The sequence below is a fragment of the Sturnira hondurensis genome, unplaced genomic scaffold, assembly GCF_014824575.4.
Source record: "Sturnira hondurensis isolate 20B ecotype Veracruz unplaced genomic scaffold, ASM1482457v3 Scaffold0017082, whole genome shotgun sequence".
Lineage (NCBI taxonomy): Eukaryota > Metazoa > Chordata > Mammalia > Chiroptera > Phyllostomidae > Sturnira > Sturnira hondurensis.
Window position 1 is genome coordinate 546,912 of NW_028089713.1, and position 23,590 is coordinate 570,501.

At 54.1% G+C, this 23,590-nt stretch overlaps 1 protein-coding gene across 2 annotated transcripts in view; it reads right to left on the reverse strand.

Moving 5' to 3' along the window:
* Positions 1-23,590, reverse strand: part of RASSF5 (Ras association domain family member 5) — a 69,890-nt gene that overhangs the window by 4,060 nt on the left and 42,240 nt on the right. For both annotated transcript variants that reach the window (XM_037067089.1, XM_037067090.1), the window contains 2 exons: positions 1,739-1,849; positions 409-706 (listed from right to left, as the gene is read on the reverse strand). In XM_037067089.1, the coding sequence (XP_036922984.1) occupies positions 409-706; positions 1,739-1,849 (409 nt within the window). The remainder of the gene's footprint in view (positions 1-408; positions 707-1,738; positions 1,850-23,590) is intronic.

Consider the following 23,590-nt stretch of genomic DNA (forward strand, 5'->3'; position numbering starts at 1 on the left):
AGAGGCATCCTTCCAACCCAAGGGGATGAACCTGACAAGAATAAATAGGGCATCCGCCTTATCTCTGGTGCCTGCTCAGAGTTGACATGTTTCCATGCGCGTCACCTGTCAAAGATGAGGAGCAGTGGGGCGGGTCTCTCATTCCACAGGCTGGGAAGTGGGAGCCCTGGGTGTGGCTTTCCTGAAGTTGCACCCGGAGCGAGGGGCACAGTGAGCAGCACGAGATCCCGTCCAGCTCTGAGTCTAGCGTGCGTGCGTGCGTGCGTGCGTGGCCTTCCACAGATCTGACACCACACAGATGGCCTCACTGTGGTCCCCAGGGAGGGCCACCCTTCCCCCAGCCGGGCGGGTTGTTGGGGCAGAGGCGGAATGGGAAGGTGGTGTCCCGGGGAGCTCACACTCTCGTACCTTGCCCATCCTTGTGTATCCGCTTAAAAAGTGCAAACTTCTGGGGGTTGTCCACAACCATGAACTTCTTGAGCAGCCCCTGGATGACCTCGCTGACCGTGGTGGTGCTGCTGATATGTAGTTGCTTGATGGCATCGAGCGGGAGGTAGAAGGACGTCCGCTTGTCTGTGGTGGCTGCCAGGTTCACGTCTTTGATGGCGTCATAGATGGACTGGGGCCGGATCCCGGCGGGTACGGTCACGGGCCGCCGGAGTTTCAAATGCACTTTGATGAAGCCCGTGTAGGTGCCGTCTTCGCTCTGCCAGTGGGGAGGGGTCCACGTAGGTCAGGGCAGGTCTGTCCTGCAAACCCCACTTGCCACTCCGGCAACTGCCCCGGGTGGCTCGCACCACAGAGGCCTTTCCTAGTAACCGTGCCACCCTGGGCAGCCCCCCACCTGATTCCCTGACTGCCCTCCTGCCTCGGTTGACCCAGGGGTGCCCAGTGGGCCCTGAGGAGGCCCACAACATTGGCTATCAGAGGGAGTACTTGGGGCTGCTGTGGCCTTTCCTCCAAAAAGACTCCAGCTGCCTGCCCCAGATCTGCCACCAGACAGATGCTCATCGCCTTAGGTGAGTCCCCACTTTAAGGGGCAAGCTCTGGAGTGGTTTCCCAAAACCCCCCAGCCTGCAAGACTCACACCCAGGCATATCGGTGACTGGATTTCCCTGGGCCGCATCTAGTTGAAGCCCCAGAGCCAGTTGCTGTCAGCCACCAGCAGGGGGCAGGACACTCCTACTTTCTCCGCCTCTCAGCTGTCTACTTAAGATGGCCTTTCTGAACCTGGCACAAAGCTGGTGCCCTGTTCCCCTGCCCAGAGCTCTGCACAGTCTGAAGAAGCTTCCCAGACACGGGCTATACCTGTGCAGCTACTGACAGGAGCTGTGAATGTCCCTTGTCCAGGGCTTCCTGGGGGCCAAGCGGTGCTGGGCCCTTGGTCAGTGTACAGCATTTAATTCCCCAAAGGGCACCAATATCTCCATTTTACCATGAAACCCAGAGAAGTTAACAAAATTCCCCAAAGTCACAAGTGAAAAAGTGGAAGAGCCAGAGGCTGGATCTGCATCTTACTCTAAAGCCCATTCTATTTCTCTAAAGTCGAGGCCCTGACAGCCAGGCTACCAGCCCCTCACAATCCCCGAGACCCCCAGAATCCATAAAAAAGGGGCCGTCCAGGTGGGTAGCCCCAGAATCCAGAGGGACTGCAGAGGGGCCCCATGGGAAAGAGACCTGGAGCGGGTGGGGTGTGAGGAGGTGGGAAGGGGGGACACAGGCGGGTGGGCCCACTCACCAGCTTCATGCCCAGGCAGTTCTTCTCCAGGCTGTTGTAGCTGGCAATCTTCTGCTTGATCTCCTGCAGTGTGGGCGGGCTCCGAGGCTCCTCGGCAGGTTTGCAGGCATTCTGGGACAGACACAGAAGTGAGGGTGGGCGTACAATGGTGCTCAGGATTCCAAGGGGAGCGGCCACGCCCTCCCAGGGGCCTCGGACCCAGAAGTGAGCAGCAGCCCCCGCGCAGGGGCCGTGAGTCACAGGAGGCATCTACCCGCCAGACCTGGAGCCGTCGCTGTCTGCTGCTGAGGTTTCCACTGAGGGAGCAGGAACAGAGGTCCTCACCCTGCATCTGTCTGACTGCAGCAGCCAAGGCTGAGTGGGGGGTACAGGAAAACAACGGGGGGGGGGGTTCTGCGGCTCACAAATAACCTTGTGAAGAGCCCATTTTACTCCAAAGAAGAATCTAAATATGAGCTCAGGAGAGAAGTGATGAAAAGCTTATTCCCCTACACCCTTGCCCTCTGACTGATTCCACTTGAAAAAATTTAAGGGTTAAAACTAATGAAAGCCATGCCAATCAAACTTAAAAAAAAATTGCATGGATTCAGGGTGGGAACAAAGGTCCAATCCCGGCTGGGCCACTGTCTGCTCATCTGTGAAATGGGAGCAACGCCGCCCCCTCAGGCTTGTGGTGAGAACAGGGTGAAAGTGCCCAGGCCACAGGTACTGATAATGAACCTGGCGGATCAGCAGACCTGCACTGGCTGACCAAGGGTTGCTATGGAGAAGATGTTTCCAGGTGCCGTGGGAGATAGAGAGAAATGCAAGCCACGGCCCATCTCCTCGGGGAAGTAACAAGAGAGGTGGGGTGACGATGAGGTAGAGCAATGGCCAGCGTATGAAGGACAGTAGCTCTCCGTGATCCAGAGGTCCAAGGGCACAGGGCCACCAGTTCAGGCCCCACATCACAGTAAGAAGTAAACATATTGGTCAAGTGAATGCATGACATGGTGGGGGCAGGGGCTGTAGACCTCTACAAACTGAGGAGCCAACCCTCTATTGGGGCAGAGGGACACCGGCACCTACTCAGTGCCCCTCTGCATGTGCACTTGGTGTGCACTCTCTCATTTAGTCCCCACGAACCAAAACTCCGCCGGTCAGCTGACTGTCCCATCTGACAGCGGACAGCTGAGACTCAGAGTCTGGAAACTTGCCTAAAGCCCTGCAGTCAGCGTGTGCAGAACTAAAGGAAAATTCCCGCTCTGCTCCATTGGGTTCTTCCTAAGACATTAAGGTTTATTCTTCTCGTCACTTCCCTACCCTCACCCCCTGGGGAAAACAAAGGAAGAACAGAGCTGAGGAGATGGCAGTCACTGCTCTTCGCACTGTGGAGAGGGACCAGGGGGGAACTCTGGGGTCCAGGCCATCCTAGGGAGTACCTCAGTCAACCCCTGGATTTCTCCCAAGTTCATTGTCACCTGCCTTCCAGTTTCATCTCCATGTGGTCTGAGTGTGGCTGGGAGTACGGGAACCACAGTTCAGAGGACTAGATGAATAAATAGGCTGTTTGTTCAAAACTCACCCAGAATTTGCCTGATCTTAGAAATCTACCTGATTCAGGGGGGGTCAGCATTCTCATTTGGCACAAGAGGAAACTGAGGCCAAGAGGAGCTGGTGCCTGTTCTCTGGGCTGCCTGCCTAACACCATCCAACCCCATCCAGTGGGTGTCTGGTCTAGTTGGGGAATTCACAGCCACCTGGCATCACGTCAACACCCAGTTGAACGTAATGACACTCACAGCAGAGCCTGACCTGGCCTTCCTCACTTCAGCAAGCGGGCTCGTGGGAGAGACACCTCACAGTCAGCCGCACGTCGTTACTTCCTCCTCCCCCTTTCCAGTCCCACAGGGCCGATAAAACGTCAAGCTCTGTGGCCACCAAGGAGCACTGGTGTGGCGTCCCAGCCCACAGCGTGGAGGTGAGTTGATGTCCCTTTTCCGTGACAGCATCTTCCCCTGGCCCGTCTTCCCTCTTTGTTCTTCCTCAGGGTCCCAACAGTAGCAGCCCTGTGCTACGTGCTTTCATGTGCCTTGTCTTACGTACTACTTACTTCTTCTCTATCATACAGGTTACCAAACTGAGGCTCAGAGAGGTTAAGGAACGTGCCTGAGTTTCTTAGGTTCTACTGCTAGTAAGTGGCTGAGTGGGGCCTGGAACCAAGTCCACCCAGGTCTGGAACCTGTGTGGCCTCCCTAGGCTGGCCTCTCCCGCCCACGGGGCTGGCCCACCGTAGTGATCACTGAAGCCCCACCCCACAGGGTGAGCAGCTGCTCAACTAAAGGCCGAGACATAACCTGCCCTGTGGAACCTTCACCTGGGAGGGCTGGACCCGTGGGTCCGGCCCAGAGGCCTTGGGCCCCAGAGCACCACGACTCCTGAGAAGATGGCGAGGAGAAACTTCTGACCTTGGGGGTGAGATGCAGCGGCCAGGGTGTAGGGCCCACCCTTTTCCTGTGCGGCCACTCGGGTCTCTGGAACTGGATCCCTGGGAGACCACCCAAGGGAAGCACTCCACAGGGCAGCTCCTGTTGGCCTGAGGTGAGGAGCACGGACTTCATTTACTGTCAATTCTCTAATCCAGGGACCTTCAAAGTGGAGCTTCTCAGGCCTTCCCTGGGTGCAGCCCTGCGGGACCTGGCCTGCCCCTGCCTGCCCCCTGGGAGCTTCCTGTCAGAAGGACCGATGTCCCCTACTATTACACACTCGATTACGTCTGTCTCTGAAGCAGCAGGCTGTTTCTCCTCCAGAATGAATAGTTCTCTCATACTCATCTACATAAAAGAGTTAAATGATGGAGCCCTGACCAGTGTGACTCAGTGGGTTGGGTTCTATACCACGAAGTGAAAGGTCGCCAGTTCGATTCCTAGTCAGGGCACACGCCTGGGTTGCAGGTTTGGTCCCGATCAGGGCACATACAAGAGGCAACTACAGATGTTCCTTGCCTGCTCTTTCTTCCTCCCTTCCCTTCTCTAAAACTAAAGAAATAACGTTCTAAAAAGTTAACTGATGGAAAGAAAACTATAGAAGCTCTGGAAGACCTCCCATAGTTTCCAAATGAACTACAACCACGGCTCTCTGCATCCTGGCTTTCAAAGGCCGGTGGCTCTAGGCCTGGTTCTGAACACAGCAAGAACCAAGACAGCCCTAACCCACAGCCTCTTCCTCTTCCTGTTCCCCTTTCCTTCAGCAGAGCACCCACCTCTCCTACCCCGTTCCTACCACAAACGGGGGGAGTGACACGGGCACCGCCTCCAGGACTGACTGACACGCAGAAGACAGCAGCCCCGCCCTCACCGCCTGGCCCGGGAGTGCCAGGAGCCCCGTGTGGCCAACACATGAAACCTTACAGCCCGGATGTCAGCACCGGGGCTGGGCTGGCTGCCACCCACACCAGATCTGGCAGGTAAGGTCTGACCTGTGGACTGAATGAACCACCTCTCAAACAGGCTGGCCAGTCAGCCAGCCACAGCCACGGGGCCCACTAACCCTTTCCCATGCAAGGGATGGTACAGAGTCTAGACCAGTGATTCTTAAAGGTGGCCGCACACACAGTCCCCTGGGGGGAGAAGTCTCCAAAGTCACAGTGCCCGAGCTCCACGCTGGACATTTCACTGGTCTGGTGCACACCCTGGCACAGCACTTTTAAAAAATCTCCCAGGTGGTTCTGATGCACAGCAGTGTTTGAGAACTGGTGTAGACCCACTGCAGGCCGCTTCTGAGCTCCAGGCCCCCATGCCCACGAGGCCTGCAGCTGCCCCATGCCCCAAGGGCTGACTTAAAAGGAGGCGTCTGCTGTGTGGACAGAAGCAACAACACAGTAACCTGCAGATACGCTTGGGGCCACGAGTTTCCACTCACCCACCCGATTCTTGAGCCCTCAAAATGAAAGATCTGTTTCTGTCCATGGGCACAGAGGTAGGAAACAGGCAAAGAGAGTTTTGATCCCTGGGGTGTCCCAAGACAGAGATAGAAGGGAACTCTGTTATGATTTAACAAACACTGGCTTTGGCCTGTGAGGTGTCTCTCTTTGGGGGTTTACACATCTCTGTGCACCTGGCATAGAATTCATCTGCACTGACTGAGCCCAGGCATTGGGAACAGGTGGTTTGCCATTCCCGATGCACCCTGCACGTCCATGGTGCCGGGAGAAGACGTCCTAAACTACGCAAAGGGCTGTGGCCTCGCTTAGCCCTCGAGGTTACTGCGGCTGGGTACTACGAGTTAGAGGTGCCCCCTGAGAGAGTGGTCCTCAAATTTTTCTATTAAAATACCCTTAACAGAAAATAAAAAGCACCATCCCCTGGCAGTCTGGGGCCCGTCTCCAAGCAGATGCTCCACAAGTTGAGTTTTGCTTTATTTTTAGATGAATGCAAACAAACACTGGCTAATTGTGCGTTCTAATCAATGACATGTGTAAAGTCTCCATTTCTGTCACTGGGGAGTGACCCGATGATCTGAGAAGAGGCGCTGAGGGCACCCTGTGGCTTTGAGTCTCCCCAGGCTTACACAAGGCAGCCCGTGAAAGCCCTGGCCAGGGGGCCCCAGGCGAGGACCTGGCCCAGGAGACGCGCCGTCCCAGTGCGGGAACCCTCCAGCACGCGCATGCCCGTTTTCCCTGGACTGAGATCACACAGACCCCATTTTTGCCAAAAATGTCTCTCTCCCTCTATTTGAACTTGTCAGCCCTTTTTCCCCCTGCTTTTAAAATATCACTCCTGTCCGCTCATCTCTAGTCCCATCATCTGTCAAGGGTTCTCTGATCACCCCAGTCCTGAATGATCACAATGATCATCCTTATTGTTATTTACTGACTATGTACCAGGTGCTGTTCTCATGAATGTACCATTATCATGCCCATTTCACAGATGCAGAAACGGAGTCTCAGCAAGGTTAAAGCTAACCTACACCTATAGCTGGCACTTAAACATGCATCTATTTACATTAACTTCAAAGTGCACCATCTGTCTTGGTTTTTCTTCCCAACTAGACTGAAACTCGTTAACAACTTACACCATACTTCTATTTCTGCTCTGTGCCTGTGGCACTAGGTATTAAACAAATAATAAATACCCTCTCAGAGAACTTCAGCAGTCCCCCATTGGCTATAGGGAACAACAGACACAGTGCGCCTGGGATTTCAGTTCGTGCCAAATTCTGCGGGAAAAGCACCTGTGCCTGTCCTGTCCCCCTGGCATCCCAGAGCCCAGTTCCTGCTTGGCACCCAGGGGAGGCTCAGGTAATGCCTGCGGGGTGTTTGCGTTCGGACCCCCGTTACTGAGTGATCTTAAGAGAGTGAGAGAAACTCTTTGAGCCTCAGTTTCTTCATCTGTAAATCTGGGGTGAAAACCCTTTATTGCCACATAGCACCGATGCCAAGGTAAGACGAAATGAGATCGTAGGCACAGACGGGCTTTGGAAAAGATCAAACCCACCCAAAGGCAGGTCCAGTTACGGTCGTTCCAGGCACGTGGGGTCCTACCCCTGCAGGACACGCACTGATCCAGCGTAAGTGCTCACAGAGTTCGTTCACTCCTTCCTCTGCACTCGTGGCTGGCAAACACTTTCCTTGTGGGGCCAGATCATACATACGAAGGTCTGTCCAGGAAGAGTCCCACCCTTGTCACTGTAATGAGAACGGTTGGTGTGACATCTCTGCAGGCCATACAGTCTCTGTTACAGCCACTCAGCTCTGCCGCTGTGGCACAAAGCAGCCATTGGGGACGTGGCTGCATCTCAGTGAAACCCCGGTTACGGGATCTGGCCCCTGGACAGCAGTTTGCTGCTCTGCTGCCCACGGTTGTTCATGCAGTTTCTCCTGCCTGGACTACGCAGCCCCCACCTCCACTGGTTCCATTTCGCCGTTCAGTTTCCTGATGAGATTCCATCGCAGTCTCCTCATTCTCTGTTCTCCTAATATATTAGATCTATGATGTTTCCATTCCCAAATACAGACAGATATGGACAGGTTTATTCTGGTCTCTGCCTTGTTCCCTGCGTATTTCCTCATACCTCCAGGTGATGGGCCTATTATAATATCACTCTCACCTGATGGACACTTTTCTCAAGCAGACAAAGGCTTCATCATTTCATTGGAGTTTTGCTAACTCTCCTCCCTCATCCAGTGAAGAGGTAACAAGCTAGCCGAGGAAGGGGTGCAGGTTGGGCATTTAGGCTCACTCGCTGGCTCAGGGACTCGCTCCCAAACACCAGCCCCATGCCCTAAGCCTCAGATTCCTGTGGTAGCAAAGCTGCAAATTACCACACATCATGGACCTCTGCAGCTGCCTGCAAATGTTCAATCCACTACTGCCTGGACCTATGGATGTGCCTTTATAGCCTGCATGACTACAGGTAGCATCTAATTAATTATATGCTGCTTTTTATTGTTTAATTATTGTTCCACACATGCTAATGCCATCTTCCCAACTAGATGCTCCCTGGAGGGAGGAAGACATGATGTCTGATGACTCTGCTTCTTCTGTGCTCCCTGCGGGACCTGGCTGAGCACTGGGTTCCCCTCTAAGGAGGAGTCAAGATAAATACTGTGGGTTGGGTGGCAGGGAGAGGGAGGAGTGGCCTGGGTGATTCCCAACCCAGAGCCCAGCCATGGATGCTGGTCAAGTGCAGGAGCACCTCCCACCAACCTACACCCCAAGAGGGTGATGCTAAGGTAGTGTGGGTGGCACGGGGCTGTGGGCTTTGGCTGGAGGCCAGCCCTTCGGCTCAGCTCCTTGCAGTTTCCTGGTCAAAACAAATGCCAGACCACCGAATGACCTGTGATCTCTGGGGAGCCACTTCCTCTCCCAGGGCCTGTTTCCTCATCTGTAGAATCATGAAGTAAGACCAGAGAAGCTCTACGGCCGCTTTGCAGCTCTAAGATTTCACGTATAAGATAGGGTGGTTTCTTTCATCACTGCTTCCTCTTCTATTTCAGAGAACAGGGTGTGGGGCTGGGGGGCCTCTCGGAGGGTAGCTGGGCTTGTCCGAATTGCAGAGTGATAACTGGTCTCAGACAGCTCTAAGAACAGTTCCAACCTCCGCGACTCTGCCTGTCTCATGACTCATAATTTGCTCTCTCTTCAGCAAGAGCCCATCTGGGCCAAGCTCAAGTAGGTCTGTGCCTTCTTAATGCATATGGTTCAAGAAAACGAAACAAGAAATCCCCCAAAAGCCATTCACCATGAACCTTTGCCACATTTCCTCTTTCTCAGCTCTTAGCAACTCTGTCAGCAGCAATTTTCATGCCCCTCGCATGGAAACACCTCCCAGCCTGTGGTGGGGAGGAGAGCCTCAGGTGTCTATAGCATGCGAATGACCAGCTGCAGACACCTTCCACTCGGTCTGGAAGCCCAACAGCAGGGCTGACCCCAAACACCTGGCGTCTCTGACAGGCCTGTCCTAAATAGGGACTTTTCAAGGAAGAAAGGGCAGGCAGCCACTGATCCGGGCTGCGTCCAGAATGTACAGATCACGTTCAAGGCTCAGGGGTCCCTCTGCGCTGGGCCAGTCAGGTGGGAAAGAGGAAGCCCCATGTAGCCTCACCTTGGGGCCCCTCCCAAGTCACGAAGGGCCAGTGCTCCGGATGGCTTTCCCAACGGCCCCTGGCAGTGAAGCGGTGACTCCCCCAGATCCCTCTATGAGTCATGCAATGTCCCATATATAAAAGGGTTAGAAACTTCTGAACTGTGTTCTCCAATAGGTTATTCCCAACAGAGGAAGGAGGAAAAGGGCTTCAGCATGGAGCTATCTGTCTAAGCAGAACCACATGGAACCTGAGCTGCTCTGAGGTGGGGGCAATGTAGGAGAGAAGCAGGAAAAATATAGAGGGTGGTATTTAAGAAAATGGAAAGAAACGGAAACCCCCAAAGACGGAATGTAGAGCAGATGGTCAACGTAGACAGTCGGTCAACAGTAACTGACTGAATTGCCTTGTGGGCTGAGACTATGAAAGGCACCTTGGGACATGAAACCAAGGGGGTGGTCCCTGTCCTCAGGAGCCCAGGTTATCTGAGGAAGGAAGACAGATACACACAGGGTGAAACCCCAAACAAGCACGGCACAGTTTGGCACTGAGCCCCAGGGGCGTCCTAGGCAGCCCGAGTCAGTTCCACGAGTTTGGGTGTGATGTCAGCGAACTTGCCGGGATGCCAGTGTGCCTGGGTGCAGTGTCCCTCACTCTTTTAGGTGACCATCTCAGTCTACAAGCCAGAGAAGGTAGTGGGGTGACTTTTGGGACCAGGGCACAGAAGCTCCACGCAGGAGGCTGGGTGAGCACTGTGGCTTTGGAGCGACAGTGACCTAAATTCCAGCCCTGCGGTGTCTCATTATAATAATAAAGGTCACCAACAGCCAGGCTCTGCTGTCAGGGCTTCACAGCCACAATCTCATTCCATCCCTCAAAACACCAGGAGGGATGCATGTTCTTACGCGGAGCCCCGGCTTCTCGCCACTTGACCATGCTGCCCTGTACATCGGCTACAGGTTGGCCTTTGCCAGCCTCGCTCTTGATCTTCTGTGAACTAGGGAAAGTCGATCTCACCGAGACTAAGATTTCTTTGTGAAATGCATGTAACAAGGCCCACCTTAGACATGTATAGAGATAAAATGAGACTGCACACTGGAAGTACTCAGCACAGTGTTAGTAGAGAGTAAGCATTCAACGGGACCTAGTGCACCATTATCACCAGTGGTCCTTTGTCCAGTAGCACAGAGGAAAGTTTGTTGGTGGGGATGGACCCAATGCGGTAGGCCTCTTGCTTTACCCTTGATCCCTGACAGGTGTTTCAGCCGGGGCCACAGAATGGCGCTCGTGCGTCCTAAGCACTTTGGTCTTCAGGGCCATGGACACCTTCCTCCATAAAAAGTTATTGTAAATTAGCCCTGGCTGGTGTAGCATAGTGGATTGAGCATGGGCTATGAACCAAAGGGTCACTGGTTTGATTCCCAATCAGGGCACATACCAGAGTTTCAGGCCAGGTCCTGAATAGGGAGCACATGAGAGGCAACCACACATTGATGTTTCTCTTCCTCTCTTTCTCCCACCCATCTCCTCTTTCTAAAAATAAATAAATAAAACCTTTAAAGAAATTATTGTAAATTATCTTTTGTGATAGCATTGGTATAAAGATAAATATGTTAAAATCATATATTGAAATACTTTTTTCAACCTGAAAGTTCATTTTTCCCTTCTGATTTTAAAAGAAACCAAAGCCTCTTTTTACGGGCCCTTAGCGTACTACAGGCCCCTGGCNTTCAGGCCAGGTCCTGAATAGGGAGCACATGAGAGGCAACCACACATTGATGTTTCTCTTCCTCTCTTTCTCCCACCCATCTCCTCTTTCTAAAAATAAATAAATAAAATCTTTAAAGAAATTATTGTAAATTATCTTTTGTGATAGCATTGGTATAAAGATAAATATGTTAAAATCACATATTGAAATACTTTTTTCAACCTGAAAGTTCATTTTTCCCTTCTGATTTTAAAAGAAACCAAAGCCTCTTTTTACGGGCCCTTAGCGTACTACAGGCCCCTGGCACTGCACGCCAACCGTGACTCCTGGGCAAGCAGGTGGTGCTTTCAGCTCTTGAGAGCGAATAGGTGGCCAACTGTCCCAGTTTGCCTGGGACTACGAGTTTTCTCAGGATGCAGTGCTGAGATCAGTGCCATCCTGGGCAAACCAGCACATCTGGTCGGACTCCCTCCCTCTCTTGTCCTCTCTGCTGTGGGCCCCAGGACACTGCTTGCTCTTCTGTCTTCTGTAAAGTTGAACCCCTGCTTCCCTGACACTCCCTCCTTGCCTGGCTATGGCCTGGACAGAGCTAGCCTGGCTGTCTCTGCAGAGCCGCCCACTTCCCTGCAGGTTGACCCCAGAGTGGAAGCTCCCCAACAGAAGCTCCCTTCTTCCCTGACGTAGCCCCCAGCTCAGTGCCCCGGACACAGGAGGGGCTCATCAAACATTTACTTAGTGAACTGAGTAGAAGAGAAAGAAGTAGTAAGACACATACACGCACATGCAGTACACACCTGGACATGCGCATACACACATGCATGTGGGCACACCTGTCCCCACATAAAGAAATTAAAAGGCTCCAGTTGTATAAGGGCCCCAGTGGATCCTCATCCAAGCACCTGCCTGCCCCAGAGACAGTAACTGGAAACCAGAGGAGGCTCCTGTCCTGACATTTCTGAGAGCCTTCACGAAGCCCCCTTTCAGACCACTGGTCCAACGTGTGATCCAGGCCAAATAGAGTGACAACATCCACCGGACAGTGATGGCCACAGGCACTTGGGGGCATTTTCTCAGGCCCTCCAGAGGTTCTTGGGCCTGAGGTCTTCCTCCAGGTTGGTTTTCCTCCCCAGGTTTCCATCTCAGTCCCCATCCCCTCCCCTCCCCCTTTCAGTCCCCTCACCCCTTAGCCTGACCACTCAGCCTGAGACCTCTCTCTTATCTGAGAGAAGGCCCCACACCTGGGACTGACCTGCCCCTTGGGGATGCATTCCTCAGTCCCTGCTTCTATCTACCATTAGTGGGCCTTCCAACCATAGCTTATGCCTCAGGTACCTCAGCACTGATTTTATGTACAGTGGTGTTTGTTGCGTCCAAGCCCTCTCCCCCATTAGCCCACAAGCACCCCAAAGCCAGGGGCTGCACCTCTTCCATCTCTGTGTTCCCAGAGCACCCAGAACCAGAGCTCTGAGGGAAGATGGTGCGTATGATGAATGGGTCTCCGTGTCCCAGCCCAGACTCCAGGCCCTCTTGAGGCTGAACTGAGCTCTTTCAGAATTGAATTTAAGAGGATTCCACTGAAAATCGTATGTCCAATAAGGAATGGATATCTAGAATATATAAAGAACTGCTAGAACTTAACAAGAATAAAACAACCCAATTAGAAAATAGACAAGGGACTCAAACAGACAAGTCTCCAAAGACACACACGTGGCCAATAAACACATACAAGGTGTTCAGCATCACTAGTCACTGGGAAAATGCAAATCAAAGACACATCTGGTAGGATGGCAACTATTGGAAACACAGAAAATAAATGTTGGTGAGGAGAGAGAGAAACTGGAACCCTTACGCATTGCGGATGGAAATGGAAACTGGAACAGCTGCTATGGAAAATAGCATGGTGATTCCTCAAAAAACTAAACGAGAACCACTGTATGATCCAGCATTTCTCCTTCTGGGTATCTACCCAAAAGAAATGAAAGCCAGCGCTCAAACGACCACATGCACACTCACGGTCCCAGCAGCATCCTCCTCAGCAGCCAAAGGTGGGGAAGGGCCGACTGCCGGGCCGTGAATGGATGGAGAAAACGCGGCACGTACGTACACTGGAATATTGTTCATCCGTAAACGGCAAGACGTTCTGAGATGCTACGATATGCATGGACTTTGAAGACACTGTGCTAAGAAAGATAAGCAAGATCCAAAAAGACAAACACTTTATGATTCCACTTCCCTGAGGTTCCCCCAGTAACCAGATTCACAGAGACAGAAAGGAGAGTGGTGGTCGCGGGGGCCCTGGGCAGGGGAAGGGTGCTGCTTAGTGCGTGCAGAGGCTCAGTCGGGGGGGATGGAAACATCCTGCGACGGACGGCGGTGGTGGTGGTCACACGACAATGTGAATGTGCTCTGTACACTTAAAAAAGACTGAAATGATAAAGTTTCGTTATGTGTATTTGTTACCATGACAAAAGAAGATTCCAAGGTCAGGGGAACCTGCAGGCCACATAACCAGCTGGTTTTGTTTGACTCCCTTAAAGTTGGGAGCCCCCTACTCTCTATTTTCTAAGCAAGCGTCGGGGTCAAGCCCACTTCTAGGCAAGACCTAGGCGCCAAGACCTCCAGGAGCAGGCTCTTTCCTAGACACAGGCCGCCCTCCTGCCAGGATCCCTGAGAGGAGTCTGGACACTGGGATGAGCCGGACAGAAGCCCAGCCTAGAGGGGCTGCTGTAGGGAGGTGCTACCCAGGTGACTCTCCAGAGCGTGGCTCAGAGAAAAGAAGCCAGAGCTCAGAGATCTGGGAGGGGCCTGGAGAGGAAAGGGTCCCATCACCTACATTCTGAAGCAACCTGAGCCCTTAAGGTGACTTAAGCTGTGGGGACTTTCCAGCTGCTTCAGATGCTCTCCTGCCACTGTGTCTCCACCCCGTGGCCAAGGAGCCACGTCAGGCTTTCCAGCCTCAACCACCTCTAGAGAAATGGGTGTAAGCACGAGAGGAAAATCTGGGGGAACACTGGACCTTGTGTCCTCTTTGTTCCACAGGCCAGAGTCGCGGCGTGCTCTTGAAGTCACTGAGCTAGGAGCTGGGGCTTGGCTCACCTTCAGAGCTGTCCGTCCTAGCCCTCCAAATTGCTTCCTCACCCTCCCAAGGGGGGCCTCCTGCACGAGAATGCTTTGAGTACAGGCTCTTCAGCTTCATGTAGAATCCCATGTGCTCTGAGAGCCATAGAGTCAAACCCGGGAGAATCACTGGGCCGTGAGAGAGGGTGGCTTTAGGAGTCCAGCTCACAGGTTCTAAGTGTAGTCCTTTCTTGGGCTGGACAGGACATAGGTGCCGTGACTGTCCAGCCCAGGTGCACCCTGTCCCACCACCTGCTGGACCCAGCTCGGGTTGGAGCTCCAGGTAGAATAAGGTGATCGGCACCGTAAATGACTCAGATACTTCGGAGGTGGAGAGCTGCACATGGAGCCAGCGCCCAGGTCCCAGAATGCCTGCAGTGCCCACACTTGCTGGGAGGGGAGAGGCGGCTCGGGACTGGCGCCGGCTGCCAGAACACCAGCCTGCGCTATCCTGCCAGAGGGAGTGGGGTCCTTCTTGTCTCCCTCTGCCCGGAAGCCCCACCTGTGCCTGCAGCTCTGAGGGGTGGGGAGGTGCTGGCTAGCGGCTGGAGCCTCTTCACCAGCCCACACATGTCCTCTCGTCACTGCGCTGCTTGCCCGATAACCCCACCCCACACTGGTGCCTGGGGGTTCATTTTTGATACTAAAAGGTGTCTTAGTTGGTCATTAAGTAGTTCTGAGTTCTCATGTGCATGTCTTCTTACTGTGTCCTGAAAGCTCACCGGCAGGGACATTCGATTCCCTCTCTCCTGAACGGTCTGGCCAAGTGCACCGCCTTCCCTGACTCCGAGAGGAATGCTGCCGACACAGGGAGGCATCTCTGCTGGGGCTTTGACTACTTGGGCAATTCTGGAAATTCTGTCGGAGCAGTGGAGCAGGTTAGGGGCCAGGAGCTCTGGCATGAAATTCCTGGGCCCAAATCCTGGACCTGCCCTCACTACTGTGTGACCCTGGGCACCTCCCCTGACCCCTCCTGTGGCTCAGTTTCCTCATGGTTAACTAGAAACCATGCACAGTTGTCATGAGGATTAAATGAGTCTATGCACACAGAGCGCTTAGCTTGAGGACTGACCCGTGTCAAGGCCCAACGAGCAATGATTATTGTCACACATTTTAACTCTTTCCCAGCAGACCCCTTGCTCCCACCTGTTCTCTGTTCTGAGAACACAGCCTTATACCTTCACACCCCAATAATGAACCCCACCTCCCTGTGTCGAGTTCAACACCTATCTGCAGTTCCCAGAACATCTTTATTATCCCGGGCTGGGAAGTTCGGCACAGGTGCTCCCAGCCCAAAGTCGGGCCTCCCTTCGCACTCACTCTCCGCCGGAGGGGCACGCCTTTCCATCTTGTGGAAGGAGAAGGTGAGGCCTCGACCGCCATGCATGCTCCCTGGGGTCATGCGGAGTGAAGGCTCAGGTTCCCAGGCCAGTGCCAGGCTCACTAATGTCCTGGGGCCCCTGAGTGGCACAACCCTGCCCACTCCACCCAGGCCCACTGAGAATGCTCCATCTGCTAGGGTCCTCAAACTGGGATCTTCACTTGCTCAGAATCAAATTGGCAAAGTAAGACAGATGAGGAGTGTGTCGGCTCCTCCCCTTGACCTGCCACTGCCCGTGTCTGAAAGAAACCTGTCACAGTGGCCTCTCCCGCCTCCTCACCTGGGCCCTTCTGTTCCAGCTCCTGGGGGGCCTTGGCTGAGGAAGGCCTAAGCCTGCTCCTGCCAGCAGGTGCCAGGGTCGGCTTGCTCAGGGACCCAGCCCCGCCCGGCCTCATCCTCCAGAGCAAACAGCTGAGCAAGCACAGACGGACGGAGGGGGCCGATGCTCTATGTTTGGAAAGTCATCCTTGCATTTTTTGCTCACTCAGTGAGATTTTTATTTTCGTAGTTACTGGAAAGCACTATTGATTCTGCATCCAGAATCTTAACAAGCTTTCCTTTAAAACAGTCCTGAGATCAGCTTTCACCCGTACCTTGCCCTAAAGCACTCGCCCAGGTCCGCGTGTCCCCAGGGGTGGCTGTCTCTGAGGGCTCTTGTTACTGAGAAAGAAGCCCCAAGCCCACTTCTCCTCATCAAATGTGCATTAAGTACCTACCAAGTGCCTGGGACACAATGATGAACCGGATAGGGTCCCTCGCCCAGAAAATCACAGCCCATAAAAATGAGGGAGAGGAAGGAAAGATGTGTGATATTTGGGGAGCAAGGAAGGGAGTCACAGGCAGAAATGCTCCCTAAACACCCACTTCACCAGCACCCACATCCTCCTCACAAGCCCCCACCTGCCCAGTGTGTGTGACTGTGCACATTACACACACCTGCTGCCTCTCCGTGTGTTCGGCCAACAGAGGGGCCCTGCTTCGCGCTCTCATCACAAGGCCAGTGCCCTGCAGACCCACCTCCCACTTGTCAGACACACCATAGCGTAGGGGACAGTCCAAAGCCACTCTTCACGTGAGTAAGTGTCTGCATCTGAGGAGGATTCTGAGGGGCTCATGGACTGGAGGTTGGTGAAGTGACCACAATAGAGTATGGTGACCCGATTTTCCAAAACAAAAATAGGAAAAAAAATGGCCTGGATTTCAGCATCAGGGAATTGGCTGAACGAGAAAAATAGCTTACTACAATAGGCGGCCAGGGTTTGAGATGAGTGATTCGAGCTCATCTGGAGCCTTTCAAAACTTGATCTCACTCAGGATGCCCTGTGGGTAGTGGACAGAGTGTGTATTCTGAAGCTGGACAAACGTGGGTGGGGACCTCGCCCCTGGCTGAGTCCCCTGCACACCGTACTTCAGTGAACGTGCAAGCCTTTTGCCTTGATTGCAACAGAAATCCTGTCAGTGTGGTCTGCCTGGCGTAAATGCCCTGCTGCCACTGTCCTGTTTTGTTCTGTTTTGTTTTGCCAAGGACAGTAGCCCACACATAGCAGGAATGCAGCCAGCTGAAATCATGCTGCCTGGCACCCTGGGCCAGGAAGGACTGGTAAGTGGGTCAAAGGAGGATGGTGGCCATAAGCACAGCTTCACTCCCCCCGCCTGCAGTGGGCGAGGTGTAGGCTTGCTTGGAAACGGGAGTGGCTGTGATGACCCCTACTGGCCTCCTCCAGCTCCAGGATTCGGCTTTTCAGAGGTTCACTTAATCTCCCACACCCCTCCCCGTGGCTGCTGCTGTTGTGTCACCGCCCAGCTGTCCATCGCTGCCAGCCTGTCCCCAGCCCCTCCATCTTCCCTATCTGGGGAGCTGCCACCCTGTTCTGAGGAGAGCCACAGGCCACAGGGTAAATGTCGTGTCTTCCTCCTGACGTCTCTCTGCCTAGGGACCTGGATCCCCACACTTCATGGATGGGGGAGGGCAGGGACTGGGTGGGTGGCACAGGGTGGTGGGCACCACGCGGTCTTTAAGCATGGAGATGACGTTTTACCCACCTGTGTCCCCCAGCCCTGGCACTCAGTGCCGTAAGAAAGTGAGAAACACAGTGTTCTAACTGAGGCTGGGGGTGGCAAGGTTTCGGAGGTTATATGAAGAGTAGGAACCACGTGAGGGTTTCACTCTGGAAGCACAGAAGAGGCTCTGCAGCCTTTGGGATACCAGGATGACATGCCCCTGGCAGCAGCAAACCGGGCACACAGAAGGGGGAAGCAGATGGAAATTGGCTGCGTGACCTCCTGGAGCATTTGGTGAGAAGTGACAAGCACCCACCACTGAGCAGGGCGGGGATGGAAAGGAGGAGCCTGACATCTGCAACACTGTGGAGGCGGAGCCCAGAGCAACAGACTGGAAGGGAGGAGGGGAGACCCTGAGGGGGTCACTAGGACGCTGGGGTTGAGGCAGGGCGAGAAATCAGCCATGGACCAGACCATGAGCTGGTTCAAGACATTAAACTGTAGGTATCTGAGGGGCATGGGAGACCTCCAATAGGCTACTGAACATGTTCTAGAGCCAGGAAGAGAGATGGGCTGGGTCACATACACTGGGGCGGGGTGAGAAGAGAGTAGAGACAGGGCCAGGACAGCCCCACAGTCTTGGTGATTCGAGCCTGAAGTTTTCTGCCATGACAGCTCCCTTCTTCCTCCTGGTCCTGAACTCGAATGCTCTGGATCTTAGCAAATGTATCTGGTTCTCTGGTCCCCATGGAATCTATCAGGCCAGGCCTGGGTCCCCACACTCTTTTATGGGCAGACTGAGCCATTTGGAAGAGAACGCCGAGGCCCTGGGTGATGACAAGTCTGGGTACTCCACACAGGAGGATCCCAAAGCCAGAAGGTGCACAGGTGTGGGTGACCTGGCAAGTCAAGAGCTGAAGAAAGATGGGAGCCCACACAAGCTCCTGGACCAGCAGTTGGATCCTGTTGAGTCCCACCTGACAGTGTGAACTAAGACCTGGAATTTAGGGCTTGATCTCAGTGTATAATTTTTCTTCCTTTCTCCCTGAACAACTTAGGCAGGTGGCTGTTGTATGTGCCCGAAGCTGTCCCAGGAATTGCTTTGTAAACAAAAGCCAGCAGAGTCAGGATAAGTGAAGAAAGACAGGCAGCTGGGAGGGTGTCCCAAGTAAGTCCCAGGTGGTCCTGAAGACAGGACTCACGGTAGCCACTCAGGGCCTCCTCTTGGCCCCAGCCTAGGGAGGTCCTTATCCTTTACAGAACTTGGGGGTCAGTGCCTAACATCCCTCGGTCCCATGAGAAACTGGGAAGAAGGATCTGCTCCTGTGGAAAGTGATGAGGGACCCTCAGTTAAGGAAGAAAACGACGAGCTCATGTCACCTGTGCCCTTGCTGAGAGGACAAGAGGCAGCGCCTGAGCCTGGAAGGTAGCAGTGATTGGCCACAGCCCCTCAGTCATCAGCAGGAGCTGGGATGAGAAGCCAGGACATGGCCCGCAGCTCTGTGCGTCTCCCATCACAGCACACACCAGTCACGACGGTGAGGTCAGCGTGTTATGGTGGGGGTGACGTGGACGGCTCTGAGCAGGAACCAGGGAGCCTCAAGTCCTTGGTTCTGTCTCTGTTTGGCTGTGTGACCAGAAACAAATCCTTTTACCTCTGGGCTTCAATCTGCAGCCCAGGAACCTCTCTGGATTCTGTGGTAAATGCTCATCTTCCGTTCCAGTGGGAGCATTCACTCCATCACCAAACGCTTCCTGCGCAGGTGGTCCCTAGACTTCGGTGAGTGTGAGAACCACCTGGGGGGCGGATTTTAAAAAGTGGATTTGAGGGTCCTACCTCCAAACATTCAGGAGCCAGTAAGTCTGGTGTGAGGCCCCTGCATCTCCACTTTCAGAAAGTGGCCCAAAGGCTGGTTCCAATGTGGTGGCAGCACCGAAGGCTTCAGGTGCCACAGAGGAACCAGGGACTTGCCAAGCAAGGGAAAGCATGGTCCTCGAGGTGTTCCCGGGGTACTCAGGGGAGACAGGACCCCATTCCAGGAACGGCACATCCTCAGCGACAGATGAAGGACAGGTACAAGGTCAAAGAGACAGAGGCTATGACCCTTCACCAAGAAAGTACCAGCAGCACTCCCAAAGGTGGCTGGCACAGGAGGCAGGAGGATGTGTGCCAGAGACGGCTAAAGGCTCACCACAACCGGCTTCCGGGCCCACCTGGGCTCCCAGCTGTACTTCATTTCCCAACCTCCACTGTGGTTAGCTGTGGCCACGTGACTGAGGTCTGGCCAATGGCAGGTGGGTGTAAAAAAACACACCATTTCCGGGCCTGAGGGGCAGAATTTCCCAGGTGTTATTGTGGGTCCCCACCTGCCAATGTAACTTTACCTAAAGGAGAAATAAACTTGACTGTGTTCAACAACTGAAAAACAGGCATTGTTCGATACAAGTGAGTCCACTCACATCACACGGGACCCAAGCATTTAGTCGGCGCCTGCTGCGTAACCAGTACTTGGACCTGAAGGGGATGCAGGTTCTGTCTGATCCCACAGGGCTGACCATCTCCTGGTCAGCAGTGGCCGGGACCAGAGAAAACGGGAGCGGGGCACAGACCGCAGCCTGAAGGGGAGACCTCCGGGGCCATGAAAAGCCCTGTGAGGTCAGTCGGGCTGTGGAGGCTTCTGAGACGACAGCACATAAAAACATAGCTAACTGGCCCAAAGGTTCTGAAGGTTTTTACTTTATTTTTATTGCTCCAATTTGGAACTTATTTTTAGAGTTCATTTCTTTTCTCTCATGCCAAGAAGGTCAGGGCCAGGTGCTATGCCTGAGGCTTGGCATGTTGGTGCTGGCACCGCGGTGGGGATTTCCCTGGCTGCACCCAGGGCGGGCAAGCTTGGCCGACGTCCCTGATTGCCACAGAGGCCCTGTCCAGAGAGGGGCTGACTGGCCAGGCAAGAGAAGATGGGACAAGCACAGGAACGGAACCCGAGTGGCTTGGTACTCTGCCCTCTGAGACCCCTTCCTCTTTGCACCTTCCTTGAATTCTTCAGTAGTGCCAGCACAGAGCAGAGAAAGTCTCGGGGTGGGGGAGATGGAGGGTGGGGGTGTGTTCTACGCGTGCTTAAGTGTGATATTGAACCAGTGATAAGGTCAACCTTCTATTCTCCATATCTACGAAGAAAACACACACAGGGAGGATCTCTGGCAAGTGGTATTTTAGGATAAGCAGCAAGAACTTTTAAATGATTCAAGTAGTAAGACTCTGGAGCTGATGACGGGGGCCCCCTGCGAGCCTTAAATGTAGGACCAGTGTCCCTTCGGCCAGTGTGCTTATGGAATGGAGGGGTGGCAGGGCCCTCTGACTGCTTTCCTGGCCTGAGGTTATTTGGGTCTTTGCATTTTTACAAGGTTTTGAGAGGACAAGCACTGCCATCTGTCCCAGTCACTCTCTGAGTAAAGAGGACCAAGAAGAGCACTTGACAAGGAGTCCAAGAGGTGTATCTGTCTTGGTTCCACCCGACCAGATATGTACATGGTCTGAGACCTCCCTACTCCCTGGGCCTCAGTGTCTCCATTTGTGAGGTGAGATCCTAGACCAGGTCCCTTTCAGCTCTGACATTCTGCAAGGAGGAGGCTTGGCGAGGCCTCAGTGCTCACCAGATGTCCTGCACAGCATCGAGGCCTGGGGCCTGGCGCCTGCTAAACTGGCGGGGCACCTGCTCCCCAGCTCCAAAGTCAAAGCCCAAACAACCACACCTGTAGGCATTCAGGGACCTGACCGGAGTAGAAGTCGGCCCCACTTCCAGGGTCAGGTCCCAGACAGGAACAAAGGGGCAGCTGGCCTCACAGTCACCAGCCTGACAAGTGCCAAATCCTGCCTTTTGTCAACTAAGACAGAAAAGTCTCTGGGCTGGCAGCCGTCACCCCGGGTCCACCGTAAACTTGCCCTGTGCCCTTGGATGACCCCCCTCGACGCTCCAGCACCTTAGACGGGGGTGGCCGTGGATGCCCTTGAGCTGCGCCCCCAAGCACACAGTGGGTTCCCCCACAAGCCGCCAGGAGCCCCACTTGGACACGCACAACCCCAGGAAGCGCGACCTGATTGTGCCCAGCGAGGGGGAAGTGCCCGGAGAGCACAGCCTCAGCCCCCTGAACTTGTGCCTGGTGTGACTCACAACCTCCCCGCCCCTTTCAGATGAGGCAGAACACCCCAGGAAGCTGCCATTTTCTGAAAGGCGAGGGCAAGCTGGGGCCGGGCCCAGGCCTGTTCCCACGTGCTCACTTGCTGTCTCTCCCCTGGGAACTCCCTGGAGGCCCAGTAGTGATGCCCCCCAAGTGGGGGGCTTCCCCACAGCTCTGCTGCAGCCAGGCCCAGGCCCAACACAGACCCAGGTCACCCTGACAAGGCTATTTATAGAAGTTGGCTCAGCCTCTCCCAGATGTGTCTCTCAGACACAGGTTCACACATAAATGCCTTTCCTTGGAGACAGGAAAAGAAATCCCCTTAGGAGCTCAGATGTGATCTCTCTTTAGGTAGGCCAAAAGCATAGCTAGGGGGTCAGAACGGCTGATCTCTTTGGAAACCCTTTCCAGAAGTGCTCAAAGGGAGAGGAGAGATGAAAATGTCATTAAGGGGAAACAGAAGGACAAAAGACTGAAACATCTGGGTGAGCTCACTCACCTCCTCAGTCAGCCACAGGCACCCTGCTGCTCCCTCAGCCAGCGGAGCCACCACAGGGCTGGTCCACCCAGCAGAGCCCTCCCTCCCTCCCTGAAGAGCACTGTATTGAATGCGAACCTGGTGCCGAGCAGAACCGTCCCTGATGGCAGTTCTGAATCTCCAGTCAGGATTCTCCTCATACTCTAGTTTGGCAGAGACCGGGGTAAGAGTGGCCATGCCCCCCACCCTTCCTTTTGGGAAGCATTAAGCCCTGTCTGAGGTTCAACCAAATGAGTTTCTTAGAAGGGGTAAGCCCCCCACCCCTTTGAGGGCTTACAGGCAGGACAACACGAGGTAGGGCGATATTCCGAGGCCTTCCTACCGGAATGCACTGGGCTCAGAACCAAAGGAAGGGAAGAGCGGATGTGCGCACCAAACCCAGGTGCGTTTTCAGGAGGAAGGTGAGGAAGGAGAGGTGGGGGGCAGGGGGTGAACAGAGGGGCCAAGGAACGAGTCCTCTCCCACCCCAGCATATTTTCTTGTCAAATTGTTCTATTTCTCCCAAGAAACACCAGAAACAGCTAGCTGGTTCACTTGCCAAGTGAAGGAAACCCCAGCTTTGTGGCGTGCCTTCCTCCCCCAGTCATGCAAAAAGTCCACCTTCAGGGACGCCGGGCTCACAGCATGGCTGGTAGTAAGTGCGGCAGCTAAACTTGGTTTTAAAAACAGGAACCATTTCCTCCGCAGGCAGCAGCAAAACTCTCTGTTGGGGGGGGTGTCCAACCTTTTAGTGTCTCTGGGCCACACCGGAAGAAGGAGAGTTGTTTTGGACTACACATTAAATACACTGCGACACGTAATCACACACACAAAAACCTCATGGTATTTTAAGTAAGCTTGTGATTTTGTGTTGGGCCGCATCCATGGCCATCCTGAGCCAAACGTGGCCCATGGGCCGCAGTTGGGACACCCCTGCTCGAGAGCAATGGTTCTCAACCTCAGCCACACACCAGAACTATCCGGGGAGCTTTTCAAGATCCTGATGCCCAGGCTGCATCCCAGGCCAGGTCATCCCGACTCCCAGCAGTGAGACCCAATGCCCCCACTTTCTAAAGCTCCCCAAGTAATTCCAGGGTGCAGCTAAGATGGAGAACCACTGGTCTAAAGGGCCTAGAAAGCTGCAGTGCCTGCGGGGGGTGAGGGGGGGCACGAATCCACATATCAGGCAAGAACCGAAAGAGAGCGGCACACCTCCCCTCTGCAGCCATGCTGCTCTGCGTAAGCCCTCCCCTCAGCCTGCCTGCCTGCCCCCAGCCCTCCAGCCCCGTGAGGGGAGAGCCCCAGAAAACAGGCGTGGGGGCCAAGGGACCAGATTTAGTAAATTCCTTCAAACACTACAGTGAAAAACTTCTTTGGTTCCC